At 37.5% G+C, this 18,595-nt stretch overlaps 2 protein-coding genes across 5 annotated transcripts; both read left to right on the top strand.

Moving 5' to 3' along the window:
• Nucleotides 1–914: 914 nt before the first annotated feature.
• LOC137130956 (G-protein coupled receptor 4-like) lies at nucleotides 915–6,829 on the top strand. Of its 3 annotated transcripts, none has more exons than XM_067511708.1 (4): nucleotides 915–1,073; nucleotides 2,807–2,970; nucleotides 4,583–4,695; nucleotides 4,783–6,829. In XM_067511708.1, the coding sequence occupies exons 2-4, from the start codon at nucleotides 2,821–2,823 to the stop codon at nucleotides 5,318–5,320; spliced, it is 801 nt and encodes a 266-aa protein (XP_067367809.1). In that variant the 5' UTR covers nucleotides 915–1,073; nucleotides 2,807–2,820; the 3' UTR covers nucleotides 5,321–6,829. The 3 variants fall into 3 exon arrangements, with proteins under 3 accessions (XP_067367809.1, XP_067367792.1, XP_067367800.1); XM_067511691.1 differs by having other exon boundaries at nucleotides 4,520–4,695; XM_067511699.1 differs by lacking the exon at nucleotides 915–1,073 and adding an exon at nucleotides 1,669–1,746 and having other exon boundaries at nucleotides 4,520–4,695.
• Nucleotides 6,830–9,629: 2,800 nt separating this feature from the next.
• LOC137130943 (succinate receptor 1-like) lies at nucleotides 9,630–16,028 on the top strand. 2 transcript variants are annotated; one of them, XM_067511671.1, is made up of 4 exons: nucleotides 9,630–9,742; nucleotides 11,203–11,395; nucleotides 14,312–14,496; nucleotides 14,584–16,028. In XM_067511671.1, exons 2-4 carry the CDS (start codon nucleotides 11,219–11,221, stop codon nucleotides 15,125–15,127), a joined length of 906 nt encoding a protein of 301 aa, XP_067367772.1. In that variant the 5' UTR covers nucleotides 9,630–9,742; nucleotides 11,203–11,218; the 3' UTR covers nucleotides 15,128–16,028. The 2 variants fall into 2 exon arrangements, with proteins under 2 accessions (XP_067367772.1, XP_067367779.1); XM_067511678.1 differs by having other exon boundaries at nucleotides 9,646–9,742; nucleotides 11,206–11,395.
• The last annotated feature ends 2,567 nt before the right edge of the window (nucleotides 16,029–18,595 follow it).

The raw sequence follows: 18,595 nt of genomic DNA, 5'->3' as shown, positions 1-18,595 counted from the left end.
CTTATTTACACATTGCTGTTCTTGCCCAGTGCCATTTTGGCCCTGGCAGGAAACTCCTACAATAACTTTGTCTTTATCGAAGTCTATTTTCTTTTACTCAAGCTCAGTCCCCTGGTTGATTTGTTCATGTATGTTTTTCTCAGGAAAGGGGCTGTAAACAAGCTTTTGGCCTCTGTGTGTTGTTGCAGAACAGACCACAGTGATATCAGCAGATCAACAATGAATGATAAAATCACAGTCAGCTCCCTCTAGGCAGAGAATAAAACATTTCTGAATGAAAAATAGAATAATAAATGTAATCAAATAAATAAAATACTGTCTTCTACCGATCCAGTCTGTAATAGTACAACTAACAGTAGAGAAAAGGATGCAATGGTTTAATTTGTGCTGTTGAAGTACAAGTTGTTGCAGGGTAGCTAACTTTTCAAATACATCTAATCAAATGTAACCATGTATCCATAAAAATGTTTACTAGCAACAGTGAAATTTTATAATAGTGGAACATTACATGGACACAGTATTAGTAGTGTTAGTGGTAATAGTATTAAAATCACATTGTGCAATTGTGTAGTGTATTGAAATATTTGTCTACGTTATCTCAAATTATTTCTAATGCGACTGAAGTCTCAAACTTGTATTTATTTGTATCGTTTTAACAATTTAACTATTCTATCGTTTGCATGTGTGCTCATATGTACAAAGCCCATTTCCATTTGCCCCATTTTCTGCAGTAAAAACTTAAATCTCTGATTTTTTGTTTTTGAGTGCATTCAGTTCCTAAACCATCATAAAGCTTCATTAAAGAAAATGGTGACGTAACATAGTGGGAAACATGTCTCTGCCCGAAACCTTTTTGGGTGTGTTACAGATATCACGGATCTTAATCAGAACTGCTTGTTGGCAAAATAACTTTTGGAATTCCTAAGAGTCACTAAAGCTATTTTCTTTTCTTTTTTGTGAAAGGTCCTGCATGCCACGACTTGCCACATTGCTACAGAGTGTGTTTTAGCAAAGGAGAAAGCAGTAGAGTCTTGTAAAGGAAACACTGAGGCTGTGTCCTACAGTGGTCAAAGGTAAGACTTTTGTTTTATTACTTTTTTATTCCAGGGATATTCTAATGAATAAGAAACGTAACTGTATTGACAAATAACACACTGGAATGTAAATATGTGAACTGTTACAACTCAACCAGTTACCAGTTACCTTCACTTTCTGCTTCTCCCACAAATTCCCTTACAAAACTGTAACTGAAAATTCATTCATTTAGATTATAATATAGTTAAACTTATAAGAAGTGTTTTCAATTTAGAAACTGTGGACAATATGTAGAAGAAAATGACAATGCCAGAGTCAGTTACCAGCAACTTTGTGCAGATGAGTCAAGCAACACCCAACTAATTATCTGGTTATTTTAGGCTTTAAGGTGTGAGACGACTATGTTGTTACAGACTTTGGCATCTACAGTGGAAATGTGGGTGATTTAAGGGATGGCGGAGTGAGGCATTAAAGATTGTTGGAGTAAAACTATATTTCATCCGGAAACTTTGTGTAGTAAAATAACTGAGTAGCATAAATGAGAAATACTCAAATTAAGTTAGTTTACTAAATGTTTCTCAAGTACAGTAACAGAGTAAATGTGTGTAGTTCGTTTCCTTCTCTGCCAGTTCTTCAACACCTTAACAATCAACACTGAAAATATGCTGGCTGCAAGATGAGGATGACATGAAAGTCTGTGGCTCTGTGACGGCAAGTGAAGTAGTTCAAAGTCCCAAAACCTGCACTGGTTGATGAAGTTCTCTGATATCAGATGCTAGAAAAAGTCATTTCTGTTTTAGTTACACCTACACTCTGTACAGTCCCTTTTTTTTTGGTCCTTTCGGCTTATCCTGTGAGTTCAGGGTCGACACAGCAGATCATTGTCTGCATGTTGATTTGGCACAGTTTTTACGCCAGATGCCCTTCCTGACGCAACCCTCCCCAATTTCTACCGGGCTTGGACTGGCACTGCACTGCTGGGAATGGGCTGTTAGGGGTTCAGTGTCTTGCCCAGGGACACTTCGACATTTAGCCAGGGCCGGGGATCAAACCAATCACCCTGTGGTCCGTGGACTACTGGTTTTACCAACTGAGCTACAGCCGCCCCCTACACTCTGTACAGTCCCTAAACACCTCATATACATATCCAGTGAATGATGCTAGAAGGAGGCAGAGCTTGCAGCTTAATGCATGTTCACATTAGAAGAGAAAAATGGATTTCACATGTGCTGCACCACTCTGTATTGTTGGCTGCAGCCAGAGGTCAAAGTTAATGACCTTTGACCCACATTGCACTGACCGCTGTTCTTCCTTTTCCCACAATGATTTGACTACGGCTTGACAACATAGAGACTCATGGAGTGAACGAAGTCTCTACTGCTCATGTTCAGCCTGCTTGAGAAGAAAACTCATGTTTTTAAATTTTTATTTTTTTTAGTTTACTTTTCATTCAAAAAATGAGCATCTTCACTTATTATTCATGCAGGGATTAGGCACTACATTATGACCACCTGTAAAATTTAATACAATCCAGTACAGCAGCTCTGCCATGTTCTACCTTTACAAGGTTTTAATTTCAAATTTTTTAGGTTGAAACTGTCAGAAAGGTGATAATATATATACAAAACACTAGGGGTCTGTGGGGTTTTGATTCTAATGGATTTTCATTTGATGTTGGTTTATTCTTGATGTGCTGTAGATGTATGTGAAACACAACTGCAGAGTAAAATCACTGAACACTGATGTTAACCTAAAGTTTCTCCATCTGCAGGCTTCACTCTGAGAATGGCTCTCAGCTCCTTTAACAACACATCCACACAGTGCAATGGCAGCAACACTGTTTATAACAAAGAAATTCGACATGTGGTGACATGTGTAATTATTTCTTTTGGTCTTCCTTTGACTCTTGTGGCCATCTACGCTGTTTATTCTCTGGTAGGTGACAGAAATTCCCAATCCAAACTACAAATGTGTAGACACATTTTAAACTTTGAGGCTCTGTACATCAGCCCATTCAATACAAAACAAAATAATGGATAATGATTTTACATCAGTATTGAAGGAACCACATGGCAGATATACAGAGTCCATTTACACCATTAACATTAGTGCCCTGTAAAGCTACAAAAGTAACTTCAGAGGCAATGAATGTTTCTTGTGTGTTGTTTCAACTTTACACAAAACAGTTCACATATGTTTAAGAGTTGAGTTGCAATTAAGACTGAAATGGAGTTTTCTGCTAATCCAACAAAGCATAATTAAGATCCAACCAAATCCATGAACCTAATAAATTAGACACGGCAGTAGTGCTGTTGTGACTTGATTTGTACAGTATAAAAATTTACAAAGAATCAGACAGAACTGGTTTAATAAACATTTATTGCTGCACCTCACAACCAAACCAAACAGCACAGGTGCATTTACAGTGCATTAACACACTTTCCACTACTGCTAAAACTACTGCTTTTTACTCCCTAGCATAACCATAAGGGGGCAAAGAGTGTTCTTCTACATCTACTGCTTCACAGTTACCGTTTGATCAAATCACTCACAGGCATCACCTGCTGGTGACACATGTACAGTACATCTACAACGTCTGTACTTTATGAAATACACCATTAACACTTGATATGCTGCATTAATTATAAACAAGTTGTCCTCTGAAGAAAAACAAAAAATGCACTTCTTTCATTAACTATCAATAAACAAATAAGGCTGAACTTCAAAAAAGGACGTAATGAAGTGAATATAGATTTATTTATTTTTTTTAACTCTGGGACACACTATAAACAAAATAAAATTGTTCACTTTGTGAATTGCCAAAATAAAAATGCAGTTTTCATTATTCTATTTAAAACTGAATGTGCTTTTGGTAATCCTTTAGTTTTTCATGATAACATTGTTTTAAGAATGCTGAGGTTGGAGCTGCCAGGCAGGAGGTCTAGAGGAAGAGCAAAGAGGTGATTTATGGATGTAGTGAGAGAAGACATGAAGTTAGTTGGTGTGAGAGAAGAGGATGCAGAGGACAGGGTTAGATGGAGGCACATGATTCGCTGTGGCGACTCCTGAAAGGGAACAGCCCAAAGGAAAAGAAGAAAAACACTTACTCTTTACTCTATAATAATTATATATACATATAAATATTTATATTAAATATACCAGATAGGACACTTATTGCAGCACAAACAAAACCTTTACCTCTGTCAACATCTGTCTTCCTACTTTTTGAACAATACCTTCTGAAATACATATATTGAGAGAGTTGATCACACATGTCTGACCCAAGAGTGCAAACACTTAGTAAGTCAGTGATTGTTCAGCGTGTGTGATGTTTATGACACTACCCATAAGAAGTTGATGAAAATAAATAAATGCTTCTGACTTCAATATTTGAGCAGAGCAAGATAATGAACTGTGTTTGGGAGGAGAAACACAAGACATGTTTACTGGGGCTCTGTTTACTTTGAACAGTGTTGTCTTGCAGGTGCAGAAGAACAATGTTGCTCCAATCTACGCCATCAACCTTCTCATTTCTGACCTCATTCAGTTCTGCTGCATGATCATCAGGGAGACAGGAGCTGTTAGGTCCACTGTTGGTTTAGTCTACATCTTTGGTCTGATGGCCAGTGTTGGCTTCATGGTGTGCATCGCCCTGGAAAGGTCCTATACTTATGATGTGTCGAAACATTTTTCTACTAGATAATTCTGTTGCCATCTTTTACTGTCCATTTCTCTGTTGTGTTACAGGTACTTAGTCATCGCCTGGCCACTGTGGTACCGTCGCAGGCGAACAATCAGGATCTCTCTGGTGGTCTGTGTTGTGGTTTGGACCCTTTCACTGATCTATTTGCTTCTAGCTGTTTTTTGGGTGGGTTTTAAAAGTTTCAGACATACCTTCCTTGGAATCTTCCTCCTCCTTCCGTTTCCCTTCCTCATATTCTTCCTGGCTGCTACCATTAAAGCTCTGTCTGCCGCCATCAGTGTCCCCCCTGAAGAAAAACGTCGAATCATGGGACTTTTGGTCCTTGTGGTGCTCATTTACACGCTGCTGTTCCTGCCCAGCATCATTAGGTACCTGGTGCAGAACAGCAGATGTCCAGACTTTGTTAATCTGTCTTTTATTTTACTCAGGTTGAGTCCTCTGGCTGATTTGTTTATGTATGTTTTCCTGAGGAAAGGGGCTGTAAACAAGCTTTTGGACTCTGTGTGTTGCAGAAAAAACAGCACTGATAGCAGCAGATCAACAGTGAATGATGGAAACACAGTCAGCTCCATATTGTCTTAGTGGGTGGGGCTTGAATTCGATTGCACTATATTAAGAGATGGTTCTGACGTTTTGGCCTACTCATTGAATTCACTAACCATGACCTCAAATATAAAAACTGGGCATTTAGAACTTTGTAAATTGGCAGAGCTGCTGTATTAGATTGTGCAAGGTTTACTTGGCTACAATTTAAATTGTTTCTATTGCTGAGTTAAAAAGAGAAGATTGTCAGTTGCCTATTTCTTACCAGGCAGTAAATGTGAAGCAGCCTCCCACAGAAGTGAACATTTTACATAAGTAATATTACTTCTGCTTCACCACAGTAATGGTGAAAAATAATTCCCCACTCTGCACCACTGCTTTTTTACACTGCCGTAAATGTGAGACTTTGTCTTGATATTTGGATTTTCAGTTAATATCATCCCAGTTACATATCAGCAGAAGGTTTGTAATATAGTACAGCACCACAAAATAAATAGAGTTTCCTTTAGCATTTTGCAACACAAAACAAAAAGAAAAAGAAAAAGGAAGCCCTCTCAGTAATTTAATTTCAAGTTTCTTTGCTGTTTAATATGCTGTATGTGTTATTTAGAATTTTCTACCATGTAATATAATTTGTTTCAATTGAAAATGTTTATGCTTTTTTACAGTGCTTTTTTACAGTGCCGTAAATGTGTCGTAATGTGCCGTAAATGTGCCGTAAATGTGAGACTTTGTCTTGATATTTGGATTTTCAGTTAATATTATCCCAGTTACATATTAGCAGAAGGTTTGTAATATAGTACAGCACCGCAAAATAAAAAGAGTTTCCTTTAGCATTTTGCAACACAAAACAAAAAGAAAAAGAAAAAGGAAGCCCTGTCAGTAATTTAACTTCAAGTTTCTTTGCTGTTTAATATGCTGTATGTGTTATTTAGAATTTTCTACCATGTAATATAATTTGTTTCAATTGAAAATGTTTATGCTTTTTTACAGTGCTTTTTTACAGTGCCGTAAATGTGTCGTAATGTGCCGTAAATGTGCCGTAAATGTGAGACTTTGTCTTGATATTTGGATTTTCAGTTAATATTATCCCAGTTACATATTAACAGAAGGTTTGTAATATAGTATAGCACCGCAAAATAAAAAGAGTTTCCTTTAGCATTTTGCAACACAAAACAAAAAGAAAAAGAAAAAGGAAGCCCTCTCAGTAATTTAATTTCAAGTTTCTTTGCTGTTTAAGATTCTGTATGTGTTATTTAGAATTTTCTACCATGTAATATAATTTGTTTCAATTGAAAATGTTTATGCCTTTTATTATAGAAACTGCAAAAGGACCACTTATGATTACTGTGGCAGTAACATGCTGAAGTGTGTTTAATAGCATCTGTGTTTGCCAACAGCCCCCTCAAGCAAACTCACATAAAATCTGGAGACTCCTTTTATTATTTATGTATGTTAATTATACATTCAATGTTTGATGGTTTCATTTCTTGTAAATATGAAAATGAAACAAATGTCTCCTGTGTCTGATTAAAGGACATAAACATATCACTATCAAAGAGATTAGTCACTTCTCTAATTCCTCTTTCATCTAGGAGTACGTCAAGTTTTTTTTAAAACTGTTTTTCATAATATATGTTTAGATCAAATGGGCAAATTTCACGTGATTCAATTTTAATGTGGAAGAAATGGTGTGTAAAGTCTCGTAGACAAAATGACAAATTTTGGTCAGGGTGTATTTAAAATGCAATGACAGGATAGAACCCTTTCACCTTTATGTTCTTGTATTAAATTATGGCTGGTTAAATTGGGCTTTTGTTACAATTACAATCAGTCATTTAGCAGACACTTCTTTTTGAAAAAGACCAACAACTAAGCAGTAGACAACAAGGGCAACTTTGGGATTCAGTGTCTTGCTCAAGGACAATTTGACTTGTAGCCAGAGGGACCGGGAATTGAACCACCGAGCCTGTTGTTTGTGGACGACTGCTCTACCAACTGAGCTAAAACTGAGCTAAAAAAATAACATGGGGAGGCTTTTTAAATTAATGAAAATATTCTCTCAGAAATGTAAATCAAGATCTCTACACACACACACACACACACACACATGAAAGCATCTGACAAATGTAAATGTACATGTGACAGCCTACATATTAATCAGCTCGAGATACCGTTCCACTGTAATCTAATTAAAAGTACATCTTTGTCAACATCTAAGCTCAACAACTGAGCTTGTAACTTAAACACCCCGTGGCTACTGTCTTTATGCTGATTAGCTTTATGGGAAGTAATGAAAATATTTTGACAATGTCTGAATTGCTACAAAAATGTAATGTGACAAAATATTATAATATTTAACTATGAAGTGCGTGGCACTGGTGATATCTGCCTACTCCAACATTTTTCATGATGTAGGAGGTTAGAGCCGCAGGCCTGTAGTCACTGGGGACACTGGGGTGGGCCACTTTCAGTACTGGCACCAGGCATGATGTTTTCCCACAGGCACCCTCTGAAGATGTGCTGAAGGATGCCACATAGCTGTGGGGCACAGGCTTTCAGTTTCCTGGGGCTGAAACTATCAGGACCTGCAGTCTTTCTGGGGCGAAGCCTGCTTAGCTCTCTACTCATCTGCTCTGCTGAGATGGTCATTGCTGCAGAGACAGGAGTGGTGTTTGAGTCATGCAGGGGTGAGACGTGGGCAACTGTGGTGAAGCACCTTGGGGGGGGTGGAAATGAGTCATATCAAATCTATCGAAAAAGGTGATAAAGCATTAGCTCTATCCCCACTCATCTCTCTCCTCTGGCAGCTGATCTTATCCAGTAATGCTCGTCTTGCCACTCCAGACTGCTCTGTTGGAGCCTCTGTTCAAGCTTCCCCTCTGTGATCTTTACCGACAGCTGTCTCTGGATCTCCCTCACTGTTTCCCTGTCACCTGACCTTAACGCTGTGTTCTTCTCATTCAGGATTATTTTAATGCCCTTGGTGACCTGTGCCTTGTTGTTTGGAAAGTAGTGCACAGTTTTTGTTGGTATACAGATGTCAACACAGATGTTTATGTGGTCTGTAATGCTGTAAATCCATCAATGTCATCACTATGTGTCTCAGAGCGTTTTCCAATCCATGGCCTCAAAACATCCCTGCAGGGCTTTTGTGGCCCCCTCAGACCATCATTTCACTGTTGTGGTGGTGGGGGGCTGCCTTTGAACCATTGGCTTGTACACAGGTAGGAGGTGGACCAGGTTGTGGTAAGACCTTCCCAGGGGCAGAAGGGCAGAAGACCTGTAGGCCTCTTTAACATTTGAGTACATCAGGTCCAGTATCTTCTCCCCCCGGTGTGACAATCTACATAATGTGTGAAGGTGAGGAGAGTCTTTGAGAGGTTTGCAAGTCACCAGAGATCATGAGTGTATGACATCACATGCGGTGTCTGAGGAGGCAGAGGGAGGAATATAGACGGCGACCAGTATGCTGTGTGAAAACTCTCTCGGTATTTAGGACGGAGGCCCAACACTTTCCGGGCAACAGACTCTTTTTCACAATAACATGACCAGCATGACATCACATATGGTGGATGTACATGACCAGGCCCCCTCCTTTCCTGTTTCTTCTCTCCTCTGATCCACCTGCACTGTGCTGAAGCAGTCAATACTGATGCATGTCCCGGACATACTGTCCTGCAGCCAGGTCTCTGTGAGCTTTAGTAGCTCTGCGACCTCTCGCTGTTTTCCTCCTTCTTTCGAAACTTAAATCCACGGGGCTGTTCCCGACTTTAAGTTTTCTCCAAAATATAACACTTGTTGTTTTTAAAACAAATATTCACAATATATGAGGTTAGCAAGATAGATAACAGTTTTTTGCCTTTCACAACTGTAATGCAGAAACTAAAGGTGTCACTAAACCCCTGCCTTCAAGCCTTTCTGACCTTTCTGACCTTTCTGATCATTGCCCTTTCCTACAGTCATGTGCAAAAGTTTGTATTCCCTTATTTTAAAAGAGCAAAAAGAGAAAAACTATCAAAATTATATTTAATGCATATTCAGTTAGTACAAATTTAATTTAATTTATCAAGGGGGGCAAACTTTTGCACTAGGTCAATTTACATTATTTTAAAATAACTTTTACATACACTCTTTGATGTTTTTATTTAGTTTAATGATAAAAGCTTTGTATGAGCTGAATGTGTATTTTTATTATATTAGGTTTTGGGTTATGGTTTAATTCCTACATGCAATTTCAATGTAAGGGGATACAGACTTTCATAATCTCACTTACACATTGTATTCAGGGAAAACAATGCAATGAAACATTCACACATTAGGAAACAACACACTTGCATAATTACATGAAAGTCACTCACATCAGAATAAAACACATCCCCTTGTCACTTTGCCACAGAATGTGTCTTTGTAGACGCCGAAGCCAAACACTTTCAGTCGATGGTCCGCCAGGTTTTGAAGGTAAGATTTATGCCACAATACTTTTCTCATTCTGTAATTCATTTACTTCTAAATCTGTAAATGTACAGTACAAGCTCAGTAGAAAGTCTTTGGCTGTAGAAGCTTTTAGACAGTGAAGATTACAGCTGGACTCTTAATAGCTTCACTTTGAAAGAAAGCATCAGTGAGATTTATGGATGTGAATGAAACCATGTTACTCTGATATCAGTACCTGCTCTGCTGTAGTAGTACCACCCTTTGCACCTCCCCTGAATCCTACTTTTACAAGGTCTTACAAGGTTTCTATGGTTTTAGTTTGAATCTATTTAAAATTAAGGAGGTGGTCAAGACAAAGAATGTGCAGTTTGGAATAGTTTAAATGTTATAAATATTCAAACATTTCCTTCTCTGTTGGGAATGCAAATGTGTGTGCAATTGCTTAAGAGGGACAGTAGATGGGTGTAGTGGTTAATGTAGACTAGAATTAAATAGCCAAAAACAGAAAGTTACCAAAAAAAGAAGGTTGTTATAGTTTTGCTACCAAGAACGACAACCACACTGTATGCAACACATATGTAACCTAATTCCATTTTAGTTGTTCAGTAAAGAGTTAAAGTTGCAAATGCTTGACTCCTGACGTTTTTATAGAAGTTACGGCTAAGTTCCCACAAGAACCACCTCTTCTTCAATGCACTCTAGTACCACTCCACCACCCATTTTGACCTCAATAATAAGTAGAGAGCAGAAGTATCACCTTTATGACAGTTTTGAACAAAAAACCTCTGTCCCAATGAACCTCTCTCCCAATGAATGCTGGGACAGGCTTCGGCACCCCTGTGACGCGGAACAGGATAAATGGTTACGGAAAATGGATGGATGGACAACTGTGTGCATGCTCAAACTGAACATTGGCATCTCACAGTTTAGTGACAACAGTAAATGGAGAAATGAGGATGTTTCAGATTTGTTAAACCTTCACGGACAAACGTCTGTTTTAATCTAGGGGCCTATCGTAATTCAGCAGTTTTTGAGTAATATGTGCGATTTGACTCTTGCAGAAATAATGTTTCCACATACATCCTTGCAACGTTAAAAGGAGAAAACGCCAAGAATTAGGTCCCCTTTTTTAAAATCATTTTGGGTTTTCTGATGTTAACACAGGGTCAAATTTATACATTCTTCTGTTAAATATGTATATTGTAAAAATACTGACCACAACTACAGAATTATAAAAATGCAAAAAATGACTAACTCAAAGTTATCTGAAATACAATAAAATCATAGAAATAAGAGTAATTGTAAATTGTGGTCAATCTGAAACTGAATAGTTTTTTATATATTTCTCACACATTATTTAACACAAGTTCAGCTTTTTTACTTGCTAATACGGTATTTCTGTGGTCTTGCATGTCAAAGCTGAATAAATCAACTATCTAGTATTAGATACCTGCTCCATTTTCATCATTCAATCTCTCAAACAGCAGGTTTCACTGAAGAATGGATGATTTCTACATTATCAACACGTCAGACTACAACAGCTATAACAACTACAACCATAGCGACATCACATATGACTATGGAAAGGCTGGACTCATCATGTATGTGGTGAAATGGATATTTATCAGTGTTGGCCTTCCCCTGAATGTAGCGGCAATCTACAAAACTTCTTTTCTGGTGTGTATAAGATTTAAGAGTAAGGCAGCAATGGGAACAACAGTGAACAGATTCATTTGTAAAGGCTCACTCAGTTAGAAGCTTATGGGTTTGAAGCAGCAGACTGTGCAGTTTGTATATTTTCTCAGAGCCCATTTGTGTCCACTGCCTTTAGGTTAATCCATTTAAAAACAGACTTTTTTAATACAAAAATAATTAAAATCAAAGCTGGAATGTCTAATCTATAGAAATACAGTATGTAGATACTTTGCTGTGACAGTCCTAAATATGGTCAAGTAGATTCTGCTTTAATTTTTTTTGAGATTCCAGTTAGGGCCAAAGAACTGACAAATTTAGTAAAGTACTGAATTCAGGGTCCAAGTACTTAAAAAAATGTTTCATTTTAATTTAGCATTAACACAAGCATCATCACTTGAACACTATGAATTATTGTGTGTCGATAGATGGTCGTTGGAATGGATAGATGGAACGTTTTTCATTTTAAGAATTAATTAACAACCCAAAATGTGCAAAAAGCAAAGTGGTCTGAAGACTTCATGTTTGTTTGTACACTAGTGCCCGAAGAAATTATGTTGGGTCATGTGGTAGCTTAATGTAATTGGCAGTACTCACTGTGTTGTGTGTATGTATATTCTGCTGCTTCCAGCATTCACAGTATGTTATCCTAATCTTTGTTATTATTAATGTTATGATTTCCATCTTCTGCATGCTTTTTGGCACTTAACTACTTCAGCCAACTTTAAGCTAGAAACACGGTTCAAACTTTATAATCTTCAGCTTATTAAGGACATGTGCTCTTCTATTCAGCTATTTATTAACTTTCATACTTCATAAAATATTCAGCTTTTTACAGCAATTTGTTCTCATTCAAATAATTTAAGAGACTCTTCAGCTCATCTTTCAGCTTTAACTAGTAAAGCATACTTCATCCTAGAGAGACCATTCAAACCTGTAGTAAATCACAAGACTTTCAGCTATCTGCCTTGTATTCGTCTTGTGGCTCAGTGGTAGAGCATTGGGTTGGGATGCTGAAGGTAGTTTGTATAAAATCCCAACCCACCAGGTGTGGCCTCACCCAGCCACCAAGGACCAGCTTAGTGCCAGTCCCAATCCCGGACAAAAATATGGGATGGTTGCGGCAGGACGGGCATCCAGTGTAAAAACTCATGACAAATCAACACACGGAACGTGTTCTGCTGTGGCGACCCCTGAAGGGACAAGCTGAAAGCTGTTAATCTTATGGTTTTTGAAAAATGGCAGGTTTAGTTTGAGGTACTTTTTGGTGAATTTTCAACTTCTCCATTAGTGTGTATAGCAGAATCTTTGCCCAGATAGAGTGGGTGACATCACACACTCTAACCTTCAGCGCAATGATCCCATGATGGTGGAACGAGCTACCAAACTCTGCACACTTAGCAACTTACTCCCAATATTAAAAAAAAAAAAATCTTCCTTTCTGCTTTTTCTTGCACTTTCATCTCGTGAAATGTTAACACTTTTGCTTTGATGTTTTCTCTTTGACAGATTTTTGCTGCCTTGTAGCTCACTTGTAAGTCGCTTTGGACAAAAGCAGTTGCTAAACGACTAAATGTAAATGTCTAAATGTAACCTCTCAGTTTCCCACCAACTTTTATCAACTTTTTATCTTCTATTTCTTCTGTTCTTTAGACAACATTCAGCTTTTCTTAACAAATTATATATTAAAGGGTAGGTATTTTGTGTTCTTTCAGGAAATGTAGCTGTCATAGTGACAGGACTTACGGTTCTTTCAGTATTTTATTTCAGTCTGAAGCTCCCATTGGAGCCCATGAAAACAGAGGTCCACAAATCCTCAAATCACAAACAGGCTGTTTTAAATCACTTCCCTGCCTCCATTTTATTAAGTATCTTCAAATAAAGTATATCATCATGTTTGGTGAATCGTTCTGCCGCTCACAGTGGTGTAGGTAATACTGCAGGTACTCAATTTTTTTCACATTGAGATGTAAATTATTCCTCATACTTTGACCCACAGAGATTTCAACTAAGTACTTTATCAATTCTACTTTTCTTCAGCTTTAACTTTGCACTCAGCTATTACATGTCTACAGATTCCAGGATTTTTTGCAACTATATCATGTTATAACTACTCGAGACAAAACAAGTTAACCTTTAATTCTGGTTATTTTCTACTTTTTTCAAATTTCATTACATTTTTATATTAAACATTTCAGCTACTTTAGCAAAAGGAGTTCAGCTTTTTTCAGCTTTGCTTAGAAAATACTTTCAGCACTGAACCATTCTCATTTTCTTATGGAAATGCTACTTTCTAGTTTTTATATATTTATTTTATCTTATCATATAAAAACAGGGGTTTGTGTTGTCTCCTTTCTTCTGATTCCAGTTGGCGGCATAAGTAGCAACAACAACATCATTCCTCTTTTTTTAAACACAATTATGTGTCAGAATGTGAAGAAACATGTATTTTGCAGTTGTCATCCACTCCGAAACACTGTACTAACTAGTAGAGTTTATATTTATTTATTTCTTTATTTCTTTCTTTCTTTCTTTATTTATTTATTTATTTATTTATTTATTTGTGATATGAGTTAATTTGTGGATCAGTGCAAAAGCAGTGGTTTAATTCCAGGATGTTTAAATGTCCTCGGGCAAGGCACCAAACCATAAATTGCCCCTGTGTGCACTGATTTCCTGAAATGTGCTTTGAACCGTGCATTATTTTGTTACTTTGAAGGTTTTGTCGCCTCCAAGACTGTGAGTTGGATCAGATCTGATTTATATTCTCAGGCATTTGCCCTCTTACTTGTTATAATGTTGTATTTGCATCAATGAGACTGATGAAGAACTGAAAATGTAATTGGCTCTAACTGTTTAAAGTTGATAACTTTGTTCTCCGTTACCAAATGTTTCCTGCAGGTGCGAAAGGACCAAGTGGCTCCAGTCTACTTCATCAACCTTCTCATTTCTAACGTCATTCAGCTCTGCTCCTTGATCGTCTTATTGACAGTCACTGACTTTAGGATCTATGAGGTCTTTAATAAAATCTGCGGTTTTGGTGCAATGGCCAGTATTGACTTCATGGTGTGCATCGCCATGGAAAGGTGGTTATCTGTCTGTGCAATACAAGCTACGTCTGTGTCCGACCATTTTATTGGATAATTCTAATATGAGCCCACTTTGTGTTACAGGTATTCACTCATCATTTCAGCAAGGTGTTCATGCTTCAGACAAGCAATGGAAACATCTGTAGTGGTCTGTTTTGTGTTCTGGGCTCCTTCTCTTTTCTGGCTTTTCCGTGTCACTTCCCTTGGTGAGATTATGAGCAATGAAATAAACATAATCATTGTTAACATCCTTCTTTTACTACCCTTTCCCCTGCTTATGTTCTTCCTGGTTGGGACCCTTAAATTTCTGTCTGCAGCCAGCAGCATCCCCCCTGACGAAAAACACAGAACTGTAGCAGTTCTTGTCCTGGTGCTGCTTATTTACACACTAATGATCCTGCCATACATCATTTGGTCCCTGGCAACAGGCCCAACACCTAATGCTGTAACTTTTACGCTCAGCACTATCATTCATCTCATTCCACTCGCTAGTATTGGTGTGTACTTTTTCCTGAGGAAAGGGGCTGTAGACAAGCTTTTGGCCTCTGTGTGTTGTTGCAGAATGGACCACAGTGAAATCAGCAGCAGAGTGAATGATGACACTGGGATCACAGTCAGCTCAGTGTAGGCTGAAAAAGAAAGAAAAGGGAAAAAAAGGAGAAGAAATGTTAATAGGAACACTTAAATTCAATTCAATTCAACTTTATTTATATAGCGCCAATTCACAAATAAAGTCACATAGGCACTTTACAGAATAAAGTGAAGACTATAAAGATGTATAGCGCAAACCCAACAAATTGCCCTTGAGCAAACCCCAGGGAACAGTGGAGAGGAAAAACCCCCTTTAACAAAAGAAACCTCCAGCAGAACCAGGCTCAGGGTGGGCAGCCATCTGCCTTGACCGGTTGTCGTGAGTGGAAAGTGAAGAGAGAAAGGAAAAGAGCAACAAAAGCAACAACAAAACAACAAGACACCTGCAGAGACAGAGACAGGGACAGAGAGATGGAGACGGAAAAGGGGAAATACAACTATGGGAGAGAGAAGACACTAAGTTCATGTCATACAGAGTAAGGAAGTGCTGGTGTGAGCCTTATTATACTGGTGGTTGTGAAATGTTTGTGTAAACCTTCATTAGTTCCTCAGTAAATGTACAAAAAACATGTTATGTTTTAGTCTGTGTTAAATTGTAGCAAGGTTTTTGTATCAAAATCAACTGTATCAAATTTTGAACTTTTAATCAGTTGTTTTTAGACTTTATTTTGGTTGTTGTGCTTTGTATTTTTTTAACTCAGTGTTTAACAAGTGTTGTAAAATGTACTGTGTAGAAAATATTATGCTATTTGACTGTAGAGAATATTATGCTAATTGATTGTAGAAAATATTAAACTAATATATATATGTATTGAAATACTGTTGTATCATTAAAAACAGAGCATGAATAAAAGTGCTTTACACCATAGAACTGAATCTGATAAGCAGGTGTGTGTGTGTGTGTGTGTGTGTGTGAGTGTGCCCGTACCCGTTCACAAAAAAACAGAACCCACAATTTCCCCTGAAATAACAAAACTAACTAAAGTAATAAAAGAAATATATTCCGAAACTTCATGAGGGTTTTTCTTCTTGAATGTTTGTAAGGGACATTTCATTTCTCTTAACACTATGTGAGAGCTAAAGCAAACTATATTGGGCATCCATGCTGATCCCGCTTTTATTTACTTGTACTCTTACTCATCAAGCATCAAACATCATGCTCCTGAAACCACATTAAAAATGTCTGAGTTTTTAAGATAATTAATGAGGACAACAGTAAAGTCAACTGTGCTAAAGTCTTCTGATCTAGCTACTAACAGTCTCAAGAATATTTTAAAAACCTTTAATATTTGCGACAAACATCGACATGACCACAGGTTAAATGCAGTGTATAGAATGTTACCTGAAGTTCTCTTTTTTAATTAATTGCCGCCATATTAGTTCTGGCAGGACAAGGCACAGGAATTTTTATCCTTGGAGGATTTGATTAACTGCAATGGATGAATGAGGATTTTACTCTTCAGTCTACAGTCTACAGTTTAACTCATAAAACAGTTTAGTACCAATGCAAGTACTAAACTTGTACTGTAAAGCCATGTACTCAAATGTATGTATTTTTATTCAGTCTGAGACAAAGTGGTATTGGCTCTTCCCTGTATGCAATATTTAGAATTGCTGAATTATGTTTAGTCAAACTATTCCCATTGGTTTCTGTCATTACCCACACTGACTTCTCATTTCTCTTTAGTCAATCTCACTTTATATTCATGGAACCACTGCACTCCCCCGTTCCTTACCACATGACCACAGAATGTGTCTTTGCAGATGTGAAAGCCATAAACTCGTGTGCAGAAAGCACTTCCAGGTTGTGGTTCTCCAGGTTTCAAAGGTAAGATTTATAATACATTACTATTTCTGATTTCATGGTTAGTTTCATTTATAAAACTGTAAGTGTGTTGAAATGTAAACAAACTGTTGCAATTCTGGTCCTGGTGCTGCTTATTTACACACCATGTTATTCCTCCCTACCATCATTTGGTCCCTGGTAAGAGGTATAGGACTTAACACTGTTTCCTTTGTGCTCATCACTATCATTCGGCTCATTCCACTCACCAACATGAGTGTGTATTTTTCCTGAGGAAAGGGGCTGCAGACAAGCTTTTGGCCTGTGTGTGTTGTTGCAGTATAGACCACGGTGAAATCAGCAGCAGAGTGAACGATGACACTGTGATCACAGTCAGCTCGGTGTAGGCTGATTCTATCATCTACTGACACCATTTCCAAAACTATGATTAACACAGACAGACACAGTCATGATTAAATGACTAAACTCATATGTTTTGTTTATCGTAGAGGCTAAAATATGTACTGAAAACAGTTATATGTCACAGTGTTTCTACTTTATACTTTTGTATTAAAGCTGTTCATTTTGTGGAAGTTCAATTAAAGATTGACTTCTAGACAAAATGAGAATTACGACCTAATTTTTACTTCCGCCCGACTTACTGAACAACACTGAATACTGAAGATAAAACAGTGAGAATTATGGGTACTGTGGCTATATTGTTAATTTACCGTTGTGTAAAATGTTTCTGATTCCCTATCATGTCTTCAGGGCCCTTGGCTCAGTCAGTTATACAGTTGTTCTTGGATAACAAAGTCACTGGTTGATCTTCTGGTTCCTCTCTGCCACGTGTCAAAGTGATAAAATATGGATCTAAGCAACTACTATAGCATTAAATTGACATTTTTCTTATCATAACAAATCTTTGTGTTGTTTGTTTGGGGTAATACATACACAAACCAAAACTTTTTTTAAATTACAAAATTTGAACAAATTTAAATTAATTGTTGAATACAGTTCTAGCCAGCTTGGTAACTACCTGTCTAGTAATAATGAGTTTCTGTGACAGATTTTACTGATTATTACCTTAATTAGCATGTTGTTTACAGCAGCATTTTACAGTCTAACGCACAACTACATAGCGCACAATACAACAATACTGCTTTAGCGATAAGCCACAATGCTAGTTTTTATGGTTAGACTGCCGTCTAGGGACTGTTTGACATTCTTACATAAATCTTGGAGTTGTTCTGTAGTTATTGTATCTCATTTGTAAAAGGATTCAGTTAAATTAGAGATGAAACAGACACCATAGACCTTGTTTGTAATTGTAGTTTGTAGTTTATTTTTAACTCCAAACAGCACACACACACATACACACACAAACACACATACACACACACACACACACATTCTTATAACCTTTACAATGGATATGAAAACACAGGATCTCATTAGGGCTTTGACTCCTCTGGAGCTGGGGTGGGATGCAGCTTTAATTCAAATTAAAAGTGAATTTTTTTTATAGTATCTGTTGATACATCACAAGGGTCACTGGTGTATCTGTTTACTGTGCATTCAAATAATCAAACAGTTTGAATATGAGTCTATATTCGTGTAAATTATTTCTGCACATGGTATCAGCAGTTTTCTACCCAACAGCAGGACGTGGTGCTCCCCCTGCTCCCCCTCTTTATCCCGAGCCTTCATCTGTCTCTGCCC

This window comes from Channa argus, chromosome 1 (assembly GCF_033026475.1).
Source record: "Channa argus isolate prfri chromosome 1, Channa argus male v1.0, whole genome shotgun sequence".
Lineage (NCBI taxonomy): Eukaryota > Metazoa > Chordata > Actinopteri > Anabantiformes > Channidae > Channa > Channa argus.
This window is presented reverse-complemented; position numbering and strand designations above follow the sequence as displayed.